The sequence below is a fragment of the Diaporthe amygdali genome, assembly GCF_026229845.1.
Source record: "Diaporthe amygdali strain CAA958 chromosome Unknown NODE_3_length_2959817_cov_65_330692, whole genome shotgun sequence".
Classification (NCBI taxonomy): Eukaryota; Fungi; Ascomycota; class Sordariomycetes; order Diaporthales; family Diaporthaceae; genus Diaporthe; species Diaporthe amygdali.
The window spans coordinates 1,923,569-1,949,504 of record NW_026517023.1 but is presented as its reverse complement, the minus strand read 5'-3'; the positions used below and the strand labels follow the sequence as shown (position 1 = coordinate 1,949,504).

Here is a 25,936-nt window from a genome sequence, read left to right as displayed (position 1 = left end):
TAGGAACCGCCCATGAAACTAGCTCAAACGTTTAATCCTCATGCATGTCTAAGGTCCATAGAATTTTAATTCGTTCATAAGGGGTGTTCTCGCTACACGTTAAGTCTTCATACCTCTCTCGTGCTAACGATCACAGCGAGGCAACATTCTCTCTGGAAGACTCTAATCCAGCCTATAATATTCCTCCACTATAAATTGAAAGACTGATGGGCATGCTAATCTGTCCGTAATTCAAAATCAGATTCGATACAGATCCAACTCTACAATCTGAACACCATAACACAGGCTCTAGCAGATTTGTGATTAATGCCATGTTTCTATGAGTAGCGGTGATACTGGCTAACACGATAAAATCCATAAACCCCCAATTCCCACCCACTCAACATATTTATTGACTACAGCGTCATCAGCGCCTTGAATGTTCTCTGAAGACAAGACAACGCAGCTTGATTTCAGGCATCAAGGTCAGCCCTGGAAAAAAAATTCTTCGCATCCAAATTGTTCCAGGAGCAGATATGAGACGCAGAAAATGAACGTGAATGTCTCATCATTCCAATATTGCGTTGAGAGAAACACTCCTCTGACAGACTCATAAACGTCGGCAATGCATCTTGTGGTTGGTGGAACACGTTCACGAACACAAGCCGGCGGCTACATATCATACGAGGTGATATGTTATGCACAACGGCGGGCACGTTGCTTGATTTGGCAGTTCAATAAGAATTCCTTCCCCCAAGACTTCAACGTTACTATCATGGTGGAGTTTTGTCGACCCCAGTCTGGTTCGCCAAGCACTTAGACCTCGTGTTCACGAGGACACTACATGAGAGCACGACATTATTTACCCAGTGCCGCCGAAAGGCCAAAGAGAAAATTATATAAATGGGTGCATTTATGATATTGGGAGTGACCAGCGGTTCCCGGTGGCTTTTTCTCCCCACCTCCTTCATAAGGCCACAAAGCGAGCGTGTATGATTCTTGGCTTCGAGTCAGCAGAACAGGCCAACTGGGACAAGATGTTTATGCGTGTTGCGACTGCTTCTATAGCGCTTCTCTTCTCTTTGGGAACTTCGCCGGTGCTGGCTCTGCAATGTCTCAACGATGATCTTGCGACCGTGGAGCCGATGGGCGTTGCCCTCCCAATGTACACAAAGCGGCAGGAGGAGCCCACCGCGGTCGATGTGTACTTCCATGTCACCAGCACCGAGGCAAACAAGGACAGAATTACGGATGATATCGTTGATGCCCAGGTAGGAAGGCATCCGTCACGCAAGTGGACAACTGCTGAGTAGAAAATTAGTTCGATGTACTGCACTCCACATTCCTTGACTACGGCTTCGAGCTAAAGCTGGTCAATGTCTCACGCCTCGTCGACGACGTGGCGGGCAAGGGCTTCTACGCAGATGACGGTATCGAAATCGTGGACTTCGACGCATACGTAGCGTGGCGGACGCAAACCCGGCGGGGCGGCTACGACGCTCTCAACGTCTACTTTTTCACGGATCTCAACGACGGTATTGGAGGGTACTGCAACACGCCGACCGTTGTCGAGGACGGGTCCCAGTACTTCTACCTCGACGGCTGCTGGGTGAACGGCGATTCCATGCCTGGGCTAGGTCGCAACGAGACGGCGCCCCCCAACAAGGGCCATGCTGCTATCCACGAGGTTGGCCACTGGTTTGGCTTGCTACATACCTTCCACGGGAGGCCATGTGAGAGCATCAACGACCAGGTTGCCGATACGCCGGCTCAGTCCGGTTCAAGTCTCGGCTGCCCAGTTGGCAGAGACTCTTGCCCCGACTCGCCTGGTCTGGATCCAATACATAATTTCATGGACTATTCAGATGATACATGGTAAGTTCCCTGCTTCAAGGACTACTCGTTTATATTAGTGCGGAATTGAGTTGATTGTTGATGGTTTTGTTGCTATAGCACTACGGAGTTCACCCCAGGGCAGTCGGAGCGAATGCATCAGCAATTTGGTGTGTATAGAAGGTGGCAGGGCTAGGAAGAAACTGTCCATCGGCATCAAATCATGTTACACTCCGGGTACCATGTAGACAGAAAATCTAAGATGTTTGAGAAATGAGTATAGAGCCAGCTGAGTGCTGGTGCATAGTACCAAGGAGTATGTCAGCCCTTGCCGCTGAGTAGCTACAAAGCTGCAAATCATCTATATAGGCACAATCTTGCTTAGTCAATCTGATCCGGTCTACTTGCCCTAGTTCTGGCGATGGTGAAAAGGATTAACGATGTACCCATCTATCCTTGTAAGCAAAGTGCGTGGCCATTGAAGATGCACGGGAAATGTCTTTTAAGACTCCATGGAGGAATATCGAAATCTATGATGGCGGGCATACTATGATGTATCTCTTCCCTATACTAAGGGTAGAGGTCCCCCCGGAAAACTCTAGGAGCTACTCTGCTTGATAAAAGAGACTTGTATTTGGTCAACAGGTCTTTTATGCTACAAAGTGCCGAATAAGTCGGGCCTTGCCGTGTTCCACTCACCACGTATCCTGCTGTCTCATGAGGTCCTTGACACTATCCAACCAAGAAAGAGTGATCAATTAATATGATCGAAAATTGGGATAGGTCGTGCCTCGCGTCATGATCAGAATCAGGGCCAAGATCGACCTATCATCAAAAGGCGACCTTTCGTCTGCCAGGAATTGGCGAATGGTGAGGCCCCGGGGGTTCATAATAGGAGGCCAATTCGCTGGGCCGAGCTCCACATTGAGCTGATCCCACCCAAAAAGCAGGGTAAGCGCATCCATAGCAGCTTCGGCCACACCCACGAAGGGGAAAGCAGTGCCAGCCTGCGCTGCAGTATAGTCTAGCCGATTGTTGGTTGTGTCGGCACCGCCTGCGATCAAGGCGAAGATAATTTGCAGCGTTTTCATGTTGGGGATGTGTGCAGTTTCCAAAGTTGCCGCCAGTTCCAGAGGCTGAACGTTGTCCACCCTCTGATTGACGTCTTCACCCATCAGGATGAGCAGGTGTACTACTTCCAACTGGCCCTGGCGGACGGCCTGCCCCAGGACTGGATTGACGCCGACTTCACGCAACAACCCCACGATATTTTCCACGCGTCCCTCTGGCAAGGAACCTTGGTTTGGATATGTTTCCACGTAAGCTCTCACCACACGCTGGATGAGGTCTCGGTTGCTGGTTCGGAACTCCACCTCGTTCGCAGCTCGCTGTGAGACCCATTCCAGAAGAGACACGCGGGTATTAATACCATTATTTCTTTGGTTTCGAGCTTCAAGTAAAAATGCGTCGGTGCCGCCCAACAAGAACTCCCGCGGGGCCGCTGATACCAAGTTAAAAACCCCTCCAGCGTCGAGGTTGTCGATGATGTTCACATTCAATTCCACTGGCATCTCAGTCAACCCCCTGGATCTTCTAGCAGGTAGCTGGTCTATGTCATCTCCATCATCGTCTCTGGTGCGTTTTCTGCCCCTTTGATTACCAGAGGGAGGGTTATTGGGCCCATCATCGTCTGTTTCAGCGTCGTCGTGATCCGAATCGTCGTCCTCAGAATTGTCATCCTCAGAAGAATCATCTTCTCTATCATCATTATAGAGCCGGTGCCCGTTGATAATTAGCCGCTGGTAAAGATCATACTTCAGACCAGCCGTATTCAGGTCGGCTTCCCGAAGCTGGTTCCGTAGATTGGCTGTGGTGGCGGCAATAAAATAACGCAGGTCCTCGTTAGGGACGAAATCTTGGTTTTTCGCTGGAGGCATGTTCCTTGAGTTGCTTGTATTAATCGTGATTTTGTTGTTCTGTTGTTGTTACGTAGTTATTTATGGTAAAGGAGAGACTTTCCGGCGAGAGATGACAATAGAAGGTAAATATTAATCAATTGATCTCTTCAGGGGCTTGATGATTTTCTGGGTAGCTGTTCATATCAACGACTAATTTGGTTTTGTTTTGACCTACACTTTGCTATGTGGGTTGCAAATGTCTGTCGGACTCTGCTCATATGCAAAAGTGCACTCTTCTTGTTATCAATCGACCAGCACCTTTCTTTGATCCAGTTCTGAATGTTGGCGTTGTCTTTGTCCACAGGGTAGCATGGTTGCACTCGCAGTACACGAAATCGAGATTGTCCGCATTCGGTGCCGTGTTGAAGTGTCTGCCTTCGACAACATCCCGTTCTCTTCTGCCTACCCTAGCCTACCGACCTTGCTTGTGTCGGCTGATGAGATCCATTAGATTGTGTTGTGTTTAATTTTCAGTTTCTATGTATGCATCTTGGCATTCCTGGCGGCTTCATTTCCCTTGTCCAAATGCCGCGCCAGAGCGGTTCAAGACACGTTATACCCTATAGCGATTGTCTGACCCTTCCAGAGCATGATACAACACAACAGCAGCGACTCCCCCGAGCTCCGATTTGTCAGGAGACCAATGCAAGGCTTAAAATCTAATCATCTACTGATCATGCCAATTCCAGTATCCTGTTGTGATAACGCCGATGTATACCAGTCCCCCTTGCCTCGCGCAACGCCATTGTAACCATGTTTAAATTGTGTCCCTTTTCCTTGCACCTGTCCAGCACACAGCCTGTAAGTTCAGAAATGGTGAGCCCCATTGACACCATTTGTGAGCTTGGAGGCCCGCGCAAGGCCCTCCTTCAGAACCTTTTCGAGGAGTCCAGCACTTGCGGCAATAAAGCCCAGGTAGGGGCTCTGTCAAAATCAGTCAGTCAATCATATTTCGAATCCATGGAGTACAAAGCCGCTGTTTGGACTTACGCTTGGGTTGAGCACCTTGGACTGGTATTCAGCATGGAATTGTGTGCCTTCCAAAATTGTTAGTGATTGGCCAAGAGCGAAGTGATCAAGAGTAATGCTACTCACCAACGAAGTATGAGTGGTCTTTCAGTTCGAAGATCTCCATACGCTGGCCTGTCTCGTCCTTTCCGACAAAGTGCAAACCAGCTGTCTCCAGGCGGTGAATATACGCGGGATTGACTTCGTACCGGTGACGATGTCTCTCCTCAATTTCAACCCCGCCACCGTATAGGGCACGAATCTTTGCCCATTCGCTACCCTCCTGGAAGATCGTCTTCCTAGACCCGAGACGCATTGTGCCTCCCATATTGTGCTTGTCGAGCTCGGGCATAGAAATGACGACGCAGTCTTTCGCCAAGGAATGAAACTCTTCCGAGTTGGCCTCTGCCATGCCACAGATGTCTCGCGCGTACTGTATAGCAGCGGTTTGGAACCCCAGGCAAACCTGTGGAGTAAATTAGTCATACATGCCCAATGGAGGTGATCTTGTGTAAACGTACTCCCAGGAAGGGTGTGCCATTCTCCCTGGCGAATTTGGAGGCCAGCATCATGCCCTCTGTGCCTCGTGTTCCGAAGCCTCCTGGAACAATGACACCCGAGGCGGTGCGCACTGCCTGCCATGCTTCGTTGTATTTCTCCCCGTCGGTCGACTTCGTCTTGGGCTCGAGGTGCTCAGCATCGACCCAAATCAGGTTGAGCTTCCGTCGCAAGTGCATCGAAGAGTGCTCAAGAGACTTGACCACGGACAGGTAGGCGTCATGTGTTTCCACGTACTTGCCGACCAGCGCAATATTGATGGTCGCTTCATGCTCCTGAGTGACCACGAACTTCCATGTGTCCCAAAGCTCAGCGCCGCTGGAAATGTTCGCGGGCGAGATGGTCAGAGCATCTAGGTTAAGCCTGCTCCGGAGAAGAGGGATGATCTTCTGCTCCTCCAAGAGCAGGGGGACTTGGTAGACCGTGGGCATGTCCCGAACGACAAGGATCTGGTCCAGCTCCACCTGGCAGTGCAGTGCTAGCTTTGCAAGGGTGCTGTCCGCGAGAGGCTGTTCACATCGACATGCAACCTTGAGTTGTGTTAGTGACAGTCAGGCAACAGGGACCATCAGTACATACAAGGTCGGGGATGAGACCGTAGCTGCGAACAGACTTGACCGCATGTTGGGTAGGCTTCGTCTTCTGCTCTCCGTGAATGGTGGGAACGTAGGAGACGTGGATGTTCATGAAGTTCCTTGGGCCGGCTTCGTGACGCAGTTGAGTCAACGCCTCGACAAAGGGCATGCTCTCAATGTCACCAACTGTGCCTCCTAACTCGATGATGCACACGTCAGGTTCCTCGCTCGATCCATCAACGGGGACTTTGGCGACGCGCTTGATCCAGTCTTTGATCGCGTTCGTGACGTGAGGAACGCTACGAAGGTCAGCAAAGGTGCGACAAGGATAAAACAACAGCAAGATGACAGGCAAATGGACCATGCGCCCCGCAAGGGCAAGTGAGAAAAGATGGACACAGAGACAAATCGGGCATGATGCTGAGCACGTACATCTGGACAGTTTTTCCAAGATAATCGCCTCGACGCTCCTTTTGGATGACCTGGATCAAACTGTCAGATGAGGGACGCAACACACTTGTCATGGAGGGCACGTACATGTTGGTAGATCTTGCCAGTGGTGATGTTGTTATCGCCGGCAAGGGTCAAGGCCAGGTACCTTTCGTAATTCCCGAGATCCAAATCGACTTCGGAACCTGGACAAAGACTCAATATGCAGTCGAGCAGGCGAGGGTGTTCTGGTACGAACCGGATTGCAGAACGAAGCATTCACCGTGCTCTGCGGGGGCCATCAGGCCTGCATCGACCGACACATAGGGGTCGATTTTGACGCAGCTGACCCTCAATCCGAGTGTCTTCAGAAGCTGTTGAAGGTCCTATCAGAATCTCCTATGCTGGGATACTTGAGCTCATGGCAAACGAACCAGACCAGTGGATGAGGCGATGATGCCCTTCCCCACGCCTGCACTCCGAAAGTCAGCGAGACGCGGCCTCGGGTACGGAGAACCCGCACTGGCAAAGGTGGGATGGAATGGGTTGGACAGTACCAGAGATAACTCCGCCGGAGACGAGGACGTAACGCATCTTGAACGCGGTGGTTCTGTAATGATAGGCCAACAGCTTCGATAGTAGATCAAGGTGTGAGAACAAACAGTGCCTTTATTTCGTCGTCAAAGGAGCAATTGATGAAGATGGGCTGCGCAAAGATTTTTCCAAAACGCGGTCGCGTCCTCCAAAAAAAACCCAGGAGAGGTCGCGGGGTCTTTTTGGGTCCCTTATCGATAAGAAATGACTCGGAAGGACCAAGACAAGGTACCTCCCTTGCCGAGTCACAATCATGGGCCCAATCAAGCTAGCATCAGCCAGCCATCATCACGGTCATTCTAGGCACCCAGGCACGGCGGGTATATGTGAAGGGCAATATTTGACGTGAATTGATTGGCAATCTCGTGCCTCAGAAGTGGCTATCATTAGAGTCTCAGACGTTCCAACAATCTACTCAACGTTCAATGCGATGACGTAGGTACTTTCAAGTCGACTGAATGCCCAAGGTTTCAATTTTTTTTTGGGAGGTCACATGCAAGTACCTAGGTACCTTCTCACGGCTGTGAGAACTCGTCCCAAGTCAACTAAGGCACATATATTTGCCCGCCTTGGATTTTAAACAGGTTGATCCTCTTCATGGATCTTATCAAGCCGAACATAAGAGAAAACCAAGGACAAAATGATTTTAACACTGTACAAGTAGCAAAAGGGAAGACAAAAAAAAGCATGCATAGCTTTAATTCAGTAGAGAAATTACCCAGGCTAAAGATACTCCTTGCCTCTTTTTCCTATACTTAGGGTATGTTTTTCTTCTTCTTCTTTTTATTCTATAGAATCTAATAGAAAACTGCGACTCAAAGCAAAGAAAAAAGAATTAAATTGTCTCTCAGGTCCAAACCAAAGTCTTCCAATATATTCAAAAAGGAGGGACGAGAGGGAAGAAAGGTCTAAGACTTCCAATGGATAGTGGGAGACAGCAGGAAATCACTAGCTTTCTCAAAAACATTAGACTCCGGGTTATCTGCAACCGCTTGCTGAAGTTTGACATTATCTGCCATTTCCTCACTTCGTACCCCACCACCTCCTTCCCACCAACACATACACCAACACCGTATGAAGACCCAGAAAGCGAACACACTACTTCGTCTCCTTCTGCCAACTTCTTCAGAAAGGTTAGAAAAGCCACAAAAATGACGACTTCATCAATCGTCACCATGGAGAACTTCATCCTTATAATCACTGCCGTCATGGGTGGCCTCGTCGCCAACGTAAGTTACTCTCTGTCAAACTTATCTCAGTCCTGCATCTGCCTCTGTTTCTTTCCGAACATTCAGATGCGCCCGTCTCATCAACTCCTCAGAGTCTCTCAGCTTCTCACGAACAATGGACCTGCTGCTTCTGGTGGTACTGTGCGCCTTTGAACCTCTTCGCGAGATTGTGGCGGAGGCATCCCCCTATCTGTTATGCAAGCGATGGCTAACTTTGGAGTGTCATCAATAGGCTGTTGGCCTTTCAGCCCCCATCGGTGGCTACGAGATTGTGAACATAACCTGGTGCGTACCTCGGGCAAATTACCTGAGATAAGTCTGTCATTTTAATTGGGCGCCGACCTCCAGAAACCATACTCCGTGTGCAAGGTCTTGTCAACCAGACACGTCATGAAACCCCCGTCGTCAAAGGTCACTACACGGCCAACAAAGTGTCTCCTTTCCCGGTCGAATCGCTTGCTGATCGAGACGCGTGGGAGCAGGAACATCCGGCCCAACATCTCCGGCGCCACCCTGTCAACCTCACTGGAACGGTCCAGGACGTCTAGGACCAGATCAACAGCACGTGGCCTGGTTTACCCTCTCCCCACATGTGAGCCGCTATACCAGCGACCTAGCTGGTGTCAAGTCTCGCCCTATGGAGCTCGCTGCTTCTATGACCAAAGGGTCTGTGAAGCGTTATTTCTGGCCCATCACGGAAGTGGGCAGGGTCAATAAGGGCATCGCGTACCTCCGAGAGGTTCCCGACAAGCCAGGCCTGCCGCCTGGTCCGCGCCAGTGTGGTCGGGTCTCCTGCGCGTAGTCGGCTATCTGTGAGTCGGCCTGGCAAGCGTTACTAACACGTTCGTTGGGCAGGGTGGTGCAACGACAACGACCCCAGCGTGGAGCTGAACAGCTTCACGGATATGTGCTTACGAATTAGCACACGTCATATCCGGGACCAGCGGCCAGAACTTCGTTCCGGGAGGCTAGAATGTCATCGTCAAGTCCGACAACTACTAAGTTATAGAGCCAACGGCTAACACTTTCTGACGTGGCCTAGGATGCGAAGATGGCTCGGGTTATGGGGCAGTCCTAAAGAAAGAAAGACGAATTCAACTCGGGTGGTAAGGTTAGGCTAACACAGCTTGCAAGGCAAAAGCTATAATTTGCCTCCGAAGCATAATAGTCTCCATGAAGATTTCCTGCTCCTGGAATGCGACAAATGTCCCTGCAGTGGATTCATTAGTGCCTTGATCTCATGATGGGGTTAATGGAGTGATCACGATAGCAGCTGGATTTTTATGGACTTCGTTGGAGCTTCACACCTGTTGGAGGGCGTTTGATAATGGGCAATTCCAGGGAGGTCCAGAGACAATGAGACCGAAATAGAAAAGCAACTACAATGCGACCTGCCCGAAACTAGGTAGAGCCTACCGCAAGATAGAGGGGACAGAAAACTGCAGTCTACCCGTATTTTCCCTGAAGGGGTGGCACTGGCTCTCGCCTGGATCGCACGAATCACAAGACTGGGAAAGCCGAGAAGTCTGGACTCATTCAGAGAGATTTATTTCATTACCCAAATCCAGCTGGCCATTTTAAGGATTTTATATGTATATCCTCAACCCTGAGCTGTCAGCGGCTGGCCGACCGGAGATTCGAATCTATCAAGCGGCGTGTCGCAGCCCACTTTTCGTCGGCGCTTACTGCAAGTTCTCAATCACAATAGCAGAAGCGCCACCGCCACCATTGCAGATACCAGCACAGCCGATCTTGGCCTTCTTCTCCTTGAGCACCGTTGTCAGGGTAGTGACAATACGAGCGCCAGAGCAGCCGAGAGGGTGGCCAATGGCAACGGAGCCACCGAAAACGTTGACCGTCTCAGGGTCGAGGTTCAGCAGCTTGATGTTGGCGAGGGCAACGACGGAGAAGGCCTCGTTGATTTCGTAGAACTCGACCTTGTCGGCGGTCAGACCGGCGTGCTTGATGGCCTTGGGGATGGCCAGCGAAGGGGCGGTCGTGAACTTCTCGGGCGCGTTGGCGGCATCTCCCCAGCCGAGGATCTTAGCGATGGGCTTGATGCCCAGCTCCTTCAGCTTGGCCTCGGAGACGAGGACCACGGCTGAAGCACCGTCGTTGATGGGGGAGGCATTAGCAGCGGTGACAGTGCCGGTGCCGGGGATGAAGACGGGCCTGGCGCTCTTGAGCCTGTCAATGTTGAGGTTCTTGACCTCCTCGTCGCGGTCAACCTTGATAGCGGGCTTGCCACGACCGCCGCTGACCTCGATGGGAGCGATCTCGCTCTTGAAGACACCGGCCTCGGTGGCGGCCTGAGCCTTCTGGTAAGTCTTGATGGCGTACTCGTCCTGCGCCTCACGGGTGAGATCGTGAGTGGTTGCGCACAGCTCGCCCTGCATGCCCATGAGCTCCTTCTTGCCGTACGCGTCCCTCAGGCCATCTTTCTGAACGCCATCAATCAGGGTACCGTCGCCGTACTTGACGCCAGTGCGCAGGTTGGGGAGATAGTGAGGTGTGTTGGACATGGACTCAGTGCCTCCGGCCACGACAATGGACGCGTTGCCGGTCATGATGGTCTGAGCGCCCAGAATGATGGCCTTCAGACCCGAGGCGCAGACCTTGTTCACCGTTGTGGCCACAACGGCGTCACTCAGACCAGCGTTGATGGCGCATTGGCGGGCAGGTGCCTGACCCAGGCTGAGAGCGCGCGTCAGTACAGTGATACGGAACACGCCAGAAAAGAGGACTGCCTACCCAGCCGAGAGCACATTGCCGAAGAAGACTTCCTCGACATCCTCGGGCTTGATCTCCGGCACTCGCTCAACAGCAGCTGTGCAACCGTGTCAGCAACTCGGGGCTCCCAGAAGAGGGGATGCCGGAAACAGGCCCAGATACATACCCTTGATGGCGTGAGAGCCAAGCTGAGTAGCGGTGAGGCTGGAGAGAGACCTATGAACAGACGCAGGCCAATGTTAGTTCGGAGGGCCTCTGTGGCATAGCTGCCTCTGCCTTATGTGCCAAGTGAGACAGGCCGTGCTTACCCGAGGAAAGATCCAACGGGGGTTCGTGCCACGGAGGCAATGTAGACGGGAGGGAGGCTAGACATGATAAAGGATATCTAGCTGTGATAAGGGCTCTAGAGCGAACAAGCAATAAAACTTCTCGACGGCAAACTGGGATCTGGCAGGGCAAGAGAGGACGGACGTGACAAGACAGGACAGGACAGGACAGGACAAGACAGGACAGTCGGGAAGCAGATCGTCGTCAGCGCTTAGAGGTGTCTTTTTGTAGACCGTTGGGGATTGATCCGACGTGGTGGAATGCCGTTCGATGTGGATTGCGGTGTGGGACCCAACAGAGTGCAGAACCATGCGAAGACTAATCGAATATCCCCACCGCTGCCGAACTCGGGAACGTGCTTCGGACTGCGGCTGAGTCGTCTGTTGCTGTTGCTTCGGAGTTACTCGCTCCAAGTCCAGCACCCAAACTTCTTCGCGCCAGGGGTCCAAGTACCTTGCATGTGCTGCCGACCACTCAGGGCCGCGCCCCAATTTTTAAGTGGGGCAGCAGCTTTGGCCTTGGACCTTCAGCCTCGCGAAATTTGAGATTGGAGCTACCTACAGTGCTGCCGTGCTGCAGTAGCTAGCTCACCTCCAGAACGCGACCAGACTGAGAGGCTGTCTGCCATCCCCGCCTCCTACTCTTCCCCTCCACAAACCACAGTCGCCATGGATGACCTCTATGATGAGTACGTGATTGCCCCCAACTCCACGCGACACTTGTTCCGCAACTGACAATCGATCCCTTCTCTAGATTCGGCAACTTTATCGGCGAGGAGGCCGATGCATCAGAGGACGAGTCCCAGCATGGCGTCGACGCGGGCAACTACGTCTACGACGACGAGTATGCGGAGGATGAGCAAGGAGCGGCCGGTCAGGAGCTAATGGAGGTAGACGGTATGGCGCCCCTTCGAGGCGCGACACAGGCTCAATGCGTCTTGCTGACTTCCTCTACGACAGATGGCCCATCGAACGCCGTTGTGCTCCACGAAGACAAACAGTACTACCCGACCGCAGCGCAGGTATATGGAGAAGGCGTCGAGACACTCGTACAAGAGGAGGATGCGCAACCCCTGACCGAGCCGATCATCGCCCCCGTGGAGCAGAAGAAGTTCACCGTGGAGGAGGCCGACCTACCGCCTGTCTTCTTCGACAGGAGCTTCATGACAGACCTGATGAACTTCCCAGAGCAGACGCGAAACGTTGCACTGGCAGGGCACCTCCACCACGGCAAGACGGCGCTCATGGACATGCTGGTGCTGGAAACCCATGATATCAACGACCGCTTGGAGAAGCGCACTGGCAAGAATCGTGACGAGCAGATGAGATACACCGACGTGCATGTTATCGAGAGGGACCGCGGCCTTTCCGTGAAAGCATCACCTATGAGCCTTGTGCTGCCGAGCACAAAAGGCAAATCACACCTTATCAACGTCATCGACACTCCCGGTCATGTGAACTTCGTGGACGAGGTTGCAGCATCATTACGACTGGTGGACGGTGTGTGCCTCGTGGTCGACGTCGTCGAAGGTGTCCAGGTCAACACAGAACAGATAATCAGGCACGCGGTTCTGGAAGATTTACCCCTGACACTCATCATCAACAAGATGGACCGTCTCATCTTGGAGCTCAAGCTGCCACCAAATGACGCATATTTCAAGCTCAAGCATGTTGTAGAGGAGGTCAACACCGTCATAGAGAATACGGTCCCTGGGAGAGGAGAGGACAGGCGGCTGAGCCCTGAAAAGGGCAATGTCCTCTTCGCTTGTGCCGAAATGGGTTGGTGCTTCACACTGAAGTCGTTTGCGAAGATGTACTCGGACAGCTTCGGTGGTGTCAACACGGAAGAGTTTGCCCGACGCTTGTGGGGTGACGTGTTCTTCAACCCAAGGAAACGCTCATTCACCAGGAAGGCGGTTGAGGAAGGGGCGAAGAGGTCTTTCCTCAACTTTGTCTTGGAGCCGATTTACAAGTTGTACTCGCACACCATCAGCGAAAGCCCAGAAGAGCTCAAAGCTACTCTGGCGCCTCTCGGTATAGCCCTGAAGCCGTCGCAGTACAAGTCAGATGCCAAGGTACTCCTCAAATTGGTATGCGAGCAGTTCTTCGGTCCATCTACAGCATTCGTCGACATGATCGTTCAGCACATTCCGTCCCCGGCTGAGGCAGCCGAGAGGCATCTCGAACGGTACTACACGGGTCCACTGGACAGCAAGGTTGCAGAGTCTATGAAGACGTGTGATCAGAACGGTCCACTGGTTGTGCACGTTACGAAACTGTTCAACTCCTCTGATGCCAAGAGCTTCTACTCCCTGGGTCGTGTAATGAGCGGCATCGCTCGTCCGGGAGCAGAGGTTCGTGTTTTGGGAGAGGGTTATTCATTAGATGACGAGGAAGACATGGCTATGGCACGGGTATCAGACGTCTGGATCGCAGAGACAAGATACAATATTCCAGTGGATGGCGTACCAGCAGGCAGCTGGGTGCTCCTCGGTGGCGTTGACAACTCCATTGTCAAGTCTGCCACCATCGTCGACAAGCAATTCGAAGACGACGAAGACGCATACATCTTCAAACCTGTCACTCATTTCACTGAGTCAGTCTTGAAGATCGCAGTCGAGCCAATAAACCCTTCAGAACTTCCGAAGATGCTTGACGGCATACGGAAAATCAACAAGAGCTACCCGTTGATCAACACTAAGGTGGAGGAGTCTGGCGAGCACATTATTCTGGGCACGGGTGAGCTCTACATGGATTGCGTGCTGCACGACTTGCGGCGCTTGTACGCAGACATGGAGATCAAAGTCTCTGATCCTGTCACTCGATTCTGTGAGACGGTTGTTGAACAATCACGGACCAAATGCTACGCCATAACACCCAACAAGAAGAACAAAATCACAATGGTGGCTGAGCCGCTGGAGGACGGCATCGCACGGGACATCGAGTTAGGCGCCGTCAGCATCAAGGAACCAATCCGCAAAATCGCCAAGTACTTTGAAGACAAGTACGAGTGGGACAAGTTGGCAGCCCGCAGCATATGGGCATTTGGTCCGGATGAGATGGGCCCAAATATCTTGCAAGATGATACTCTCCCTGGTGAGGTAAGTGCAATTGCCAAGTCCCCTGTCCTGTGATGGGGTGAGTTGGGCTGTCAGAGAGTCTGCACGTTGTCAGCCATCGCTTCATCTTGACGACTCGCTAACTCTGATCTGCGACAGGTGGACAAACGACTCCTTAACACAGTAAAAGAGCCAATCCGTCAAGGGTTTAGTTGGGCCACTCGAGAAGGTCCACTCTGTGAAGAACGTAAGTGCACAACTATTCCATATTTTTTTTTACGTCTATCTTTGTTCGGCTACTGTACGCGTGGCTGTCATTCACACCTGCCCTCCTCATCCACTACTGTTATCACTGCCGGTCAACAGCCGACTTCGAGGTCAGGGCGCCTTCCTTAACCAGTAACGGCTGTGTGAAGACGGTGCGGTGAGGTCTGATGCTGTCAGCGGCGACCGTCAGCTCACTCTCCTCTCCAGTTGGGGGGACGGCGCCCGCGGACCCATGTTGAATGCAGCCACGACAACAAAATCCCATGCCAAGCCTTTCGCGTCTGCTCTATATCCCAACTTCTGTCGTGGCTGTCACATTCTTGTGTAGCAGCACACACATCTGCAAGTCTGATCTCTTACTGACACTACCTGCAGCCATCCGCAACACAAAATTCAAGATTACAGACATATCACTGGCTGACGAGGCGATTTTCCGGGGAGGCGGGCAGGTCATCCCCACTTCCCGAAGAGCTTGCTATTCGTCATTTCTCATGGCGTCCCCCCGCCTGATGGAGCCCATGTACTCAGTGTCGATGACAGGAAGCCAGGACGCAGTGTCGTCCCTTTACACGGTCCTGGCAAGGCGGCGGGGACACGTGCTGCAAGACGGGCCGATCGTGGGCACCCCGTTGTATCGTGTGAGCGGGCTGATACCCGTGATCGACTCGTTCGGCTTCGAGACCGATCTGCGGATCAACACAGAGGGCGCCATGCTGTCTTTGGTATTCGACAGATGGAGCATCGTGCCGGGCGACCCCCTCGATAGGGACATTGTCATTAGGCCCCTGCAGCCCGCCAGTGCGCAGGCGACGGCCCGCGATTTCGTGCTCAAGACGCGCAGGAGGAAGGGCCTTAGTGAGGATGTATCCGTTGCCAAATTCTTAGAGCCCGAGTTCTACCAAGATCTCATCGAGGGCGGTACTCTGGGGGAGATCTAATGAAAAAAGAAAATAGCTGGGGTATTCCTGCTTACGCGCACTCAAAAAAACAGAACGGTCGGCCCAGCCGCCGGCCCACCCGCTGGAAATCCCGAGATCTCTGTTTTGATGTAGCAAAATCAGGCCTGGAGTTGCATGGCATTGGAGTTCCGGGGAAATAATCAAGCACGACTTGGCCAACGCTCAGATAATTCGAGCTTTGAGGGGAAAATGTGCCACAAAAATTGACTTCTATTGAGCCTAAGCTACGGCATACACGTAGACACGGGAGCGCCGCTTGTGTGTGGAGGTGGAGAGTCACTCCGTAGTGCTACCTCTCGACATCGACTGGACGTGCGGCTCCAGTTACAGATGAATGTGACCCTGCCGCTTCCACCCAGCGCTTGCCACCGCGGTTCAGATGAGACGGCGACACTATTTATGGTCGCCGACGCAGAAACAGTCGGTCCGTCTGGTTGCTTAGCACTGGATGTAACGACATCGACCATGTACGTATATATACATATGTACATGGGACGTGTTTATACATCTATACGTATACGTATACATATACAGTCATACGTACACCGATCGGGGTACCCAGTGGCGAAACGCAGCCTCTTCCTTATTTAACCCGGGCCAGCAAAAAGAAGGGGGATCAGCAGGAAAAGGTAACAAAATAGGACTGACGCAGCACAAGAAGTAGGGCCGACAGACAGACTGGTGCACGAAAGAAAAAAACAACCCGCGGAAGCGCACCACTCGAAGCGCTCTGTCACGAAAGGGCCCGCTGCTACGGTGCCAGCGCCTAGCCGTTGATTGCTGCTGTGGCGGTTGGGCTTGATTTCGACAGGCAAGCATCCCCCTGGAGTCGGGCACTCGAGGGGGATGCGGTTCGGTGGTTTAGTGTGTGTACCTTGGGTTTATTTGGGCCCTAGGGGTAGAGTGTGAGGGACAGGACAGCCAGCCACACGACGCCTCCTGCCCCAGGTCCCCCCGCCTCTTTTTGCTCCAAAACCTCCACCCCCTCACACTGCAATTTGCACTGCTGAGTAACTAGATTGGCCCTTTTGCACGCTTAATTGCCCTTGAAGGCCTTTCCTGCTCAATAGGTGCCGTAGTGTGTTAGTTTGCTATAGCAGGGCGTCGGAGTTCGTCTCACAAGTACGCTACGTGAGTTACCCTCACCCCTACGAATGCATGCAGAGCGCACAGCTGTCTGCCTACCATTCTGGCCCATCCAGGGACAAGGATGCAGGTCAGAGAAGCTTCTTTAGTGTCGAGAAACCAGACCATCTTGAGGAAGGCTCGCGCGTGTGTTCCTGAAGGCTGGAATTCCTTCTGGAATGTTGTGTTAGAAAATGTCCCTCCCCCTCCCCCTCTCTCTCTCTCGTTTGCGGGGAAAACCAGTCCCCTCAAGTGCACCCGGTGCCCTCTCCCCCCCAACACTAACCACCCGCCCGCCCCCCTTCCCCCCAAATTCCCCCAAGAACAAAGGACAGCGAGAGGGAAAGGGGACCAAGTACCCCAAGGGACCTGCCTGCGTCCTGCCGAGGTAGAACCTTAAGCTGACCTAGTCTGGGGGCAAGAAGTCGGGGCTAGCCTGCTGACGGGGGGGGGATGCCCAACTGCCAGGCCCACCGGGGGGGCCCTCTGCCAGCCACCCCCCTCCCCAGGTTTTAGCCAGGCTGAGTAGCAGGTTTTCCATCCCCTGGGCGTTTGTTCAGCTGTGCTATAACCTAGGGGATTGCGTATGTACGTAAGTAAAGGGTAGCGCGCATTTTCCCCTTCGCTCCACACCGTACACCGTAGATCAGGTAATGCCCGACGGGAAAGCAGCCAGGAGGCGGCGGCGGCGGCGGCGCTGGCCGCGGACTCGGGAATTATCCCTCCATCTCGCGAAAAAGAGAGAAGGGGACTCACAAGAGCCCTGATCCCCAAGGGCACAGCAGCGATGCGTTGTTTTGTTGCAGATGCCACTGCAACAGCGGCAGTTGCGTGTGATCCCCCTCCCTGCCGCTGCGCGCTGCCCTGCCCAGCCCCACGCCCAGCAACCAGATCAAGAAATACAGACATGAGATTGATGTGGTTGTGCGCCCTTTGTTGCGCTGTCGTAGTTTCAGCGAATCTCCTACCTCCTTGGGCATGGGGGAGGAGGAGGGGAAACTCTGGACGAAAGGACCTTTCCTGTTCTCGCGCCAAGCAAAACCTTATCGAGCGTTCGCCAGCAATGCTAAATTTGTCCCAACCCAGCCCAACCTTCCCCCCAAGTTTGTTGTGTGGAAGAATGTTGCTGGAAGCACCTGAGACAAACGGGGGACCGGATCTTCGTCGATCGCGGTAAGACTCTGGGTCGAGAGATCAGACGCATCCCACGGACGTTCTCATCGCTCTCGGTAGGGCCGAACAACCAGGGTAGTGGTGGTGGTGGTTGTTGTTGCGGCTGCTTGTCTGTGCTGCTGTGCTAGTGTTGTCGCAGCATACGATTGCGAAAGGGCAGACAGCCAGCCGGCCATATCGGACGAGGCTCGCAGCATGCGAGCTTCTTTTTTCTTTTTCTCCCTTTCGCAAAGTTTGTAAGGCTGTGGGTATCAATGTGCGTGCGTGCTGCTGTCATCGCATCTCTCTTCACTAACTTCTTCTGTGCACAGATGTATGCAGGTAGTATCGGGGATGCGAAATCCCGCAGGCTTGAGGCTCCTAACAAACAAATACAGAGACCGGATGGCCGGCCGCCCCCCCCCCCCCAGGATCAAGGTGAGGAGGGAAAAAAAAAAGCGTGGGGAAAACATGCATACACGGTCAGCAACTCGGTACTTGGGGGTGGGCTGGCACACTGGCAAACGCATGCCAAAAGTTGTGTTAAAAGTCCACACCGGGCACCGAATCGGGTCAAAAGGTGGCCACAGCCGTCGGTTTGGGGGTCGTGGCTGACCAGAAACCTGGAACCAGCCCGCATTCGCTTCGCATGGGTGCCGCGTTAGATCCGAGCACGTTATTACTTCTCACACGCCTGCTACGGCGGGTACGGCCAGTACGTGATAGATCGCGGAAGCTGCCACGAGGGGTGCGTCCAGCCCAACGCCTAGCGTACCAGACTACCGAGGTGTTTGGTACGACGTTTGCGGTCTAAAATACAACGTTGGCAAAAGGTTGTCTCTCCGTTGGCCCGCCCGCTGTCTTGGGGGACCGGACTACTAACTAACTACCTAGGACCAAGTAACAAACCAAGGACCTAGGGGACCTAGGGGACTCATGAACCGTTGAGACCGCCATCCCTGGAGGGCAAGCCTAGCTTCTGGGCACACTGACAGCCGGATTCTAGAAACCCGCTCAGAATTCTCTAACATAGTACGGATGTAAAGTACATCAGATTACCTGGGGGAGGGGGGCGGTGTGTGTGTATGTCCTTGTGGGATGATACACCATGGCGCAGACCCCAACCCAAGTTTCGAAAGCGCTCGCTCCTTGAACCGTTCCCATTCGGCAACCTCAGCAACTGGTGCTCGAGGTGCTTCACCCAAGCCCCGGTCCCGATACTGCAGACAAAGTCCAGCATTTCGCAACCGCCGAGACAGCGGAAGCCTTCCATGGTCAAAAGCTTAAACTTGGCGGGTGATTCGAAACCCCGCCATCAGCGCCGGGGGATGCCCAGGACACAGATCCTCGCTGCAGCGTGTGGGAGGACGTACGTTCGAGGTCTCATCGTAGCATTGATACTCTGGCATTTCATCGTCAAGTATAGGGTAAGGTAGGCTCGCTTCCTTGGTTGCATTCCCCTATTCCCAGGACGTGGCATCCTCAGCATCTGCGACGCTGCGCCGTGGAGGCCATGCTAGGGCACGCCTATGCGCTGTGAATACTTGGTCTTACACGAATCAACGTGGAGAGTCGATGCTACTCAGACCGAGTCAATATCTTTGGCATATCCGCTGATGCATGTCTCCATCATCGTATCAAGAGTTCGCTTGAGTGTGTCGTTCTCCAGGGCGGCGGCCACGCGCTCCTTGTCAGCGAGCTGCTTGTTGACCTGGTCATCCTGCGCGTGGGAGCCGTCCTTCATGCAGACGTCGACCCTGTAGTTTGGCGGCAGGCATGCCTCGAGCCGCACGCGCACGGCAAGCCCTATGATGGTGGCCAGGCTGCAGTGATTGACAGTGGGTGTGAGCTCGACCGTAACAGTTGTCACGGTGTCCAGGCTGGGCCCCACCCCCGGAGCGGGCGTCGGATCGAGGCGGATATCCGGAAGATTGACAACGGCGAGCTGGCCAAGAGTGAGGGGATGCTCCGGATCGGAAATCGTGGAGATCAGATCTGTGAGACGTCAGCTGTTCCATGTTCTGAAAGGTGCCTGTGAAACAAATGATTGCCCAATGCCCGCCCGCCGCTACACGTTCTAGAACGCGACCCCGACCCTGCCAGCTCCGAGAAAATGAAACCGAACTTTAACAGAGAGGCCAATGGCCTATGAAACCAGGTGCTGGGCTGCCAGAAATGGCAGCACATCAGGGACGGGAGTGCATGTGTGCAGCAACCGGAAAAGCCATGAAACAAATCTGCGAGGATCGATGGACACGGCATAGCGTGGTGCACTGCACTGCAGCAAGGCACAGGGGTGTATGGCGGATATCCCACTGACTGACTGAAAGAAAGAGGGAAATGCTTAGGGCTTTCTGGAACACGTACCAAAGATTTCTTGCTCGTCGATAGGGTCTTCGGCATCGGAGCTGTCCGAGAGAGACTTGCTCTCGAACCCTTCGAAGTCCTCATGGAGCACCTTTTCCCAGTGGGGCGGCCTCGGCGAGAAGGTGGTGAGGTCGTCATCGGGCCGCCGAGGGCCCAGCTTCTGGCGCCTCCGGGTGGGAAGTTCAGACAAGTTGAGGATGGTAGGGTTGGCGTTCTGTAGCTCTGCCATGGTGGGCTGTGTTTGAAACGGATGAGGATATCAAGAATTCTATTCTCAGTGTGTGTCTCTGTCGATGTTTCTGTGGGAGTGGAGCCTCTGTTGGCGCCGTGGATGAGGCAGTCGTCGCAGGTTAAGTGAAGGACTGGCGAGTCCGAAAGCCCTGTCCTGAGCGGAAGTGCCGGACGCGCGATCACACGACACCCAATAGAGATCCTCTCGTTTGTTTTGCACAAGATGCAGAGACGTGTTTCGACCTGGCTGGATGCTGGCAAAGATCAGGTCAGGTCAGGTCAGGTCAGGGGTTTGCCGTCGAGATTCAACGCGTGGCTGGTGCCCAGGAACGATGTAGAGTTCGCTGGTGAGGCAGAGCTTGACGTGGGTGGATGGATTTTTGGATTGCCTCATGGACTCGACTTGATTTGATAAGCAGCTTCTGCTGCTGCTGCTACTGGACTGGCACTGGAACGAAGTGAGCTAGGCAGGCTAGGCGGTGGATGCCCCGCGATCGGCTGTCTGTCCAGAGATCGGAGTCCAGTTTAACAAGCGACCACTGACTGACACGCTTCGGTCTGATAGTGCACAACGCTTACATAACCCGCCCCCGCATTCATTATCGCTGTTCACTATCATCATCAGTACGTACAGCAAGTTATTCACAGCGCTGTCAACTGGAGGACAGCTGCTACCAAGGTCTACCTTCCACAAAACGCGTCGGCCATTCCCGCATTGTTACAGAGGCTCGACTCTTGACTCGCGCACCCTGAAGCTCCCAACTCAACGGCCGCAACAGCCTGGCACCTGGCGGCAGAGGAGGCTCTCTTGCGTGACGTCGGAGCTTACCGAGCTGCCGAGCCTTTCAGGGGCCCGCGCCTTGCCCAGTTGAGCATGCGGCTGTCGTCTTGAGACAGCGGCAGCAACCCTTCACTTCTTCAGGTTGTCTTGACGATCTTCGCCAGTCCCCACACCACGACACTTGCTGCTTATGTTACTTGCCGTCAGGAACTTTTGTCTTTCGCCATCCACCTTCATCCACCATCAGCTCGAGATGCATCCCCATCTCCATCCTGACTGCACGTACCCTGGGCACTGGCACAGCATCGGCACATGCTCGGCCTCCGTGAACTATTTCAGGAGTCTGAACCTGGGCGTGTGGCCCAGGGCCCTGGACTGGGACTGGGACTTGGACATGTTCCCCCCCGAGCCGAGGGAAATATCGAAAAAGTACCGGTACAAAAGATGCGCCCCGCTGAAAGCACGCACCAACGCACTCCTGTCCTGACGATCCGATTAAAGTTGATCACCCATGTAACGTCTTCTGCGAAATGGAGCATGGCATCATATTATCTGTCTGTCTGTTTGTCTGCACTGCACTGCACTGCACTGCACTGCGCTGCACGTCACACACACCTTATCTGTCCACCTGCCACAGCAACGGTAACGCCTGGGCACAAATCCATGTCTTAGTCAACAACTGAAGTAATCCCACGCGACTGAACGACACCAGACGACACGAGACGACCATTGATTGAATAGAGTTGTACTCGTGTGGAAAATAATAGACTTGATATTCGCAAAAGGAGGCCAGTTCCGGACCGAGTCTCAATGCTGGAAGGGAAAAAAAAAAAGAATAACCCTCACCCTCTCTGCCCAGTGCGCTTAGCAGTGGCCAACCCATGCGACACTACAGCATCCTAACCCCCCACCCCCGAGGGCTGAATTCATCTCATGTGTGCAAGGCTGAATACCAATGTTGCCCACTTGGTATTTTTGCCAGCGACATAGTGACGGACTTTTGTCCGCAGCAAAAGGGGTGGGGGCCTCCGGGGGGGAGGGTTCGTAATCATATCGTCGTCTTGTTGCCCTCCAAAATGCTGTCGGAGGGTCCACAGTCTATACTATTGGCAATATTTCATATGAGTCTGCATGGCAATATTAGCATTCCCATGGTTTAAGGCATTCGTAAAGGCATACGCCCTGCCACGATCGTAGTCATGCTCATCTGTCCCGGTGGGCTGCAGATTCATGCGACCCCTTGTCGTCCCATATCCGCCCTCGTCCCTGCCGCCCTGGGGCAGCCCTGGGGCTCAGGCGTCGTCATTTTTGGGGGCGAGCAGGAGGGTTCTTTTCGGTGGCTTAGTCCATAGGCGAGTCAACCAGGCAGCCAGGGTGATTTTCGGAGGAATCCAGGATCCACGACATGGCTATTGATGGGGTCAATGGAGAAGAGGCAGGCATTCTCGATGAGTGGTAGACCCCGGGAGGATGTAATTGCACAGGATTAGGCGAGCAACCCTTGGATGCCGCTGCAAGGGGACACGCGGGTTGCTGGAGCTCACGTACCCTGATTCATAGGGTCACCGCCTCATTGGAAATCAAAATTGACGCTTTCAGTTCGGCCTGTTGCTGATCATGCGAAGTATAATCGAACGTGCACCATCCGGATGTCAACCTGCATGATGTCAGAAAGGCAGACCGGCGCATGATACTGCCTGTAAAACATCCTACTCGGCTCTCCCGTCGACGTCCGTGCTCGCGTGTCGAACCTCAAACCGCATGCAAAGCTTCCACGATCCCTGCGTGGAATGAGGATGGAAGCATCGAGGTGCAGAGTGCACAGAAGGGGTTCGACTCCCGATCACTTGTGTCAAACAGGCCGCCCCGAGCCTGTCCGATGTTTACCAAAGTTTCCTCACATTTTAGGGTTGCTAGCCTCGGGAGCTCCCTCCACGCATCTCAGGGCACGGAGCGCGGATCTCGGACGAAACTCCTGAAAGAGGTGGAGGGAGGGCCCAACAATAGATTTTGACATCGCACCGCCCCTCGGCGAATATCTGGTAGCAACGGGGCCACGATGAACAAGAATGATCAGATCCGCGCCTGGTGGGTTCCCCTACGTTGGGAGCCGGACTCGCTTCCGCGGTTCAGGGTCAGAATGTGGATAAACATCAACAACCGCGCCTCGTTAGCCGAGGTGGGAGCAGGTGCGGCGGGCAACGATGCCAGCCTCGATATGCAGAGCAGGGAAAGTTTCTCGCCATTCCGGTCGCCGAAATACGTCCTGAAGTAATTAGCAGGGCTTGAGCGGTGGCTTCGGTGCTGACGAAGTGTCCAGCAGGGGTGCGCCGAAAGTGGGAAGCACTTTGGATCGTGGGCAACTTTCGAGTGCGGAGAGAGGCGACCCGATGCTGTGGCATCGGTAGCGTTGACAGCCCTTGTTGGTACCTAGATGCCGCGATTGGCGCCGAGGAGACATTGCGGGATCCCTCCCCGTCAGGGGTCGATGGCACAAGGGAATGAGTGCCTTCGCCTGCCTCTTTGTCGGCTTGAATTTGGACTTGCACGTTGTCAGTCCGGCGACATGCAGTCTGTTGTTTGCATCACCTGAAACGCATGCTGAATACTCAGCTTTGAGAGTCAATTTCGTGTCATGCTCTGACGAGCTCGAGCCTGTCATTTTTGTTGCCCTGCTCAACCTGGGCTGGTCAACTGATATCTTGAAACGTGGGGACTCGCTTATTCGCAGCCACCAACTGGAGTTTTGGGAAGGTGGTTCGTGCTACGACGTACGCCACATGCAACAGGGACTTGGCTGGGCACTGGGCCCTCGGTAAAAGATTGTCATCCCCTTGATTACAGACTTTTGGTGTATCTCTGCATCGGACTGCCGCACCTGCGGGACATACCCACGTTTTCTGGAATCTCGATGCCACGACGGCAATTGAGCATGTGAAACGTCTTGACGAATAAGATCGTAAGGCGCAAATTCCCTACATCCTGATATGCTGCCGCCAGAGACCTGGCGAGGTGGTAGCAGTGGGCTGTTGAGATCTCAACTCTGGTATGGGCACATCCAACCTGGGATCCCAATTCGTCGTTCGGTCAGCGATGTGTGGGAGTTGGCTGTGCGGCAACATGTAAGAACCACGCCATTCGGCCCGGGCAAAGCTGAAAAGTACCAAGGTGGAATTGGCATGCATCGCTGAGTGATTCCTGGTCTGGCTTTGACTTTGACTTTCTGTGTAATGTGGTGAAAGATCGACAGGCAACTCCATCGTACTCGGTCCGCCATCATCCGGGGTGTCTTGTTGCTGAATACCGACAGCACCTGGCGGTATCTGTATGCACTGCAACTCTCCGCCCTGGAAATGCTGTCGACCAACCGTACACAGTACCTACCGGCCCAAAGAGGACCCCGGCAGCTTTTGCGGGCGGTCTGACTCTGACCTGGACTGGAATGCTGGGCTGCCTGTCGAGGGGGTCATCTCGGCTAACACTGCTCGGGGCAGATCCCCCAGAGAAAATCCACCAGTGCGGGTGGGTATCGATGATGCAGCATACATAATAGTGTAGATAAAGTACACTACGCGGTAATCTTTGGTGTTCTGTACTTGAGAGTCACAGACAGAAGCGCTGCGGTGCCCACACTCGGTCACCGCTCTATGACTGATCAAGCAGCTGACCAGGCGCCAATGGATTCAGGGTCGACGACCGTTGACCTTGGTCAACGGACGGCATTTGCTAGCTGCCGCAACGCCGGGGACCCGACGTCCATACAAATGCGAGCATCACGCTGCTGGCAGCGTGGAGTCAGCCAGAAAGTCAGCTTCTCCATAGTAAATCTGGATTCGGACCCTGGTGAACAATATCTATAGTCACAATCATTATAGTCCAATAGTCGTATTTGATGCCTCCTTTTGGGTTCGTGAGCGAGAAAAAGCTTGATCAAAAGATGAGAGTGTACCTTGGCGAGTGGGTATCGAAATGACAAAGCTTAGGACTGAGCGAACCCAAGGCCAATGCCAGGATCATTGTTCCTGGGGCCCAGAGGACGAACAGGAGGGTGGTCACGATGATTGGGTTCATTGGCAGCAATAGCCAAAGGGAGGACGCGTCGGAACCAACACCGAGTCAGCATCGGCCGAGAACCCACGATCTGCCTCTGTATCGGATGGATCCACGGAGATCCGCCAGACAGGTACCAGGCCGGTTGTGATCCGAAAACGAGGATTCATATCGGCTGTCGCTAACAGCCGCGCGCTGTGTCGATGATCAACAGCTACCCAGCCGGACGACGGATACCAAGCCTGGAATAAACCGGTGGGGAGCCGCGTTCCCATTGATTACCTGGTCGTATCCAGCCTTGGGGGAGGCGAAGAAAGGTTTGGTTGCAAACAACAAGATAGGCCTGATTCGTCAGCGGCAAGGGCCTGGGTGTGGTGTACCCAGGACGCGCATTTACACACCCACGCACGCACACACACGACCTGGGTAAATAGAGTGCTAGCTAGGTAGAGCAGGTCGTATGGGTACTGACCGAGACGAACTGCAGGTACGGTGGCATCTGCGCAAGCGATGGAGCTGTGTTGGGTTTAGTTGCTGTAGCAGGTCAAACGCAGTTGACGCAATCAGGCGAAATAGTTCGTGCCGTCAACGGCTGCTAGTTTTGCTCTAGCGCCGACCCTGTCGTTTCTCAAGCTCGTGGCGCACACCCCTCTCCCTCCCCCAAATTCGAGTCGTGACCCAGCTGGCAGGTCGAATCTCTCGGCCCGTCCAGAGTAAACCGATCGT

The 25,936-nt window shown here is 53.7% G+C and overlaps 9 protein-coding genes across 9 annotated transcripts; 5 read left to right on the top strand and 4 right to left on the bottom strand.

Moving 5' to 3' along the window:
- Positions 1-1,016: 1,016 nt before the first annotated feature.
- J7T55_002988 (metalloprotease MEP1) lies at positions 1,017-2,008 on the top strand (the record flags this gene model as incomplete). The annotated part of the gene is made up of 3 exons (XM_053138120.1): positions 1,017-1,250; positions 1,301-1,854; positions 1,933-2,008. The coding sequence occupies 3 exons, from the start codon at positions 1,017-1,019 to the stop codon at positions 2,006-2,008; spliced, it is 864 nt and encodes a 287-aa protein (XP_052998856.1).
- A 562-nt stretch (positions 2,009-2,570) lies between these two features.
- On the bottom strand, positions 2,571-3,749 carry J7T55_002987 (uncharacterized protein; the record flags this gene model as incomplete). Its single annotated transcript, XM_053138119.1, has 1 exon — positions 2,571-3,749. The coding sequence occupies one exon, from the start codon at positions 3,747-3,749 to the stop codon at positions 2,571-2,573; it is 1,179 nt and encodes a 392-aa protein (XP_052998855.1).
- An 828-nt stretch (positions 3,750-4,577) lies between these two features.
- J7T55_002986 (ctp synthase) lies at positions 4,578-6,934 on the bottom strand (the record flags this gene model as incomplete). Its single annotated transcript, XM_053138118.1, has 10 exons — positions 4,578-4,694; positions 4,761-4,807; positions 4,866-5,244; positions 5,300-5,845; positions 5,916-6,210; positions 6,344-6,393; positions 6,449-6,546; positions 6,600-6,714; positions 6,775-6,812; positions 6,898-6,934. 10 exons carry the CDS (start codon positions 6,932-6,934, stop codon positions 4,578-4,580), a joined length of 1,722 nt encoding a protein of 573 aa, XP_052998854.1.
- A 1,151-nt stretch (positions 6,935-8,085) lies between these two features.
- Positions 8,086-8,965, top strand: J7T55_002985 (uncharacterized protein; the record flags this gene model as incomplete). Its single annotated transcript, XM_053138117.1, has 4 exons — positions 8,086-8,163; positions 8,396-8,448; positions 8,646-8,755; positions 8,829-8,965. 4 exons carry the CDS (start codon positions 8,086-8,088, stop codon positions 8,963-8,965), a joined length of 378 nt encoding a protein of 125 aa, XP_052998853.1.
- An 880-nt stretch (positions 8,966-9,845) lies between these two features.
- J7T55_002984 (Acetyl-CoA acetyltransferase IA) lies at positions 9,846-11,266 on the bottom strand (the record flags this gene model as incomplete). Its single annotated transcript, XM_053138116.1, has 4 exons — positions 9,846-10,857; positions 10,915-10,990; positions 11,060-11,109; positions 11,202-11,266. The coding sequence occupies 4 exons, from the start codon at positions 11,264-11,266 to the stop codon at positions 9,846-9,848; spliced, it is 1,203 nt and encodes a 400-aa protein (XP_052998852.1).
- A 622-nt stretch (positions 11,267-11,888) lies between these two features.
- On the top strand, positions 11,889-15,483 carry J7T55_002983 (U5 small nuclear ribonucleoprotein component; the record flags this gene model as incomplete). The annotated part of the gene is made up of 4 exons (XM_053138115.1): positions 11,889-11,908; positions 11,974-14,320; positions 14,438-14,525; positions 14,921-15,483. 4 exons carry the CDS (start codon positions 11,889-11,891, stop codon positions 15,481-15,483), a joined length of 3,018 nt encoding a protein of 1,005 aa, XP_052998851.1.
- A 3,880-nt stretch (positions 15,484-19,363) lies between these two features.
- Positions 19,364-20,377, bottom strand: J7T55_002982 (fam96b-like protein; the record flags this gene model as incomplete). Its single annotated transcript, XM_053138113.1, has 2 exons — positions 19,364-19,776; positions 20,149-20,377. The coding sequence occupies 2 exons, from the start codon at positions 20,375-20,377 to the stop codon at positions 19,364-19,366; spliced, it is 642 nt and encodes a 213-aa protein (XP_052998850.1).
- A 225-nt stretch (positions 20,378-20,602) lies between these two features.
- On the top strand, positions 20,603-21,647 carry J7T55_002981 (uncharacterized protein; the record flags this gene model as incomplete). Its single annotated transcript, XM_053138112.1, has 5 exons — positions 20,603-20,726; positions 20,799-20,883; positions 20,945-21,003; positions 21,135-21,246; positions 21,368-21,647. 5 exons carry the CDS (start codon positions 20,603-20,605, stop codon positions 21,645-21,647), a joined length of 660 nt encoding a protein of 219 aa, XP_052998849.1.
- Positions 21,648-23,219: 1,572 nt separating this feature from the next.
- J7T55_002980 (uncharacterized protein) lies at positions 23,220-23,435 on the top strand (the record flags this gene model as incomplete). Its single annotated transcript, XM_053138111.1, has 1 exon — positions 23,220-23,435. The coding sequence occupies one exon, from the start codon at positions 23,220-23,222 to the stop codon at positions 23,433-23,435; it is 216 nt and encodes a 71-aa protein (XP_052998848.1).
- Positions 23,436-25,936: the final 2,501 nt, after the last annotated feature.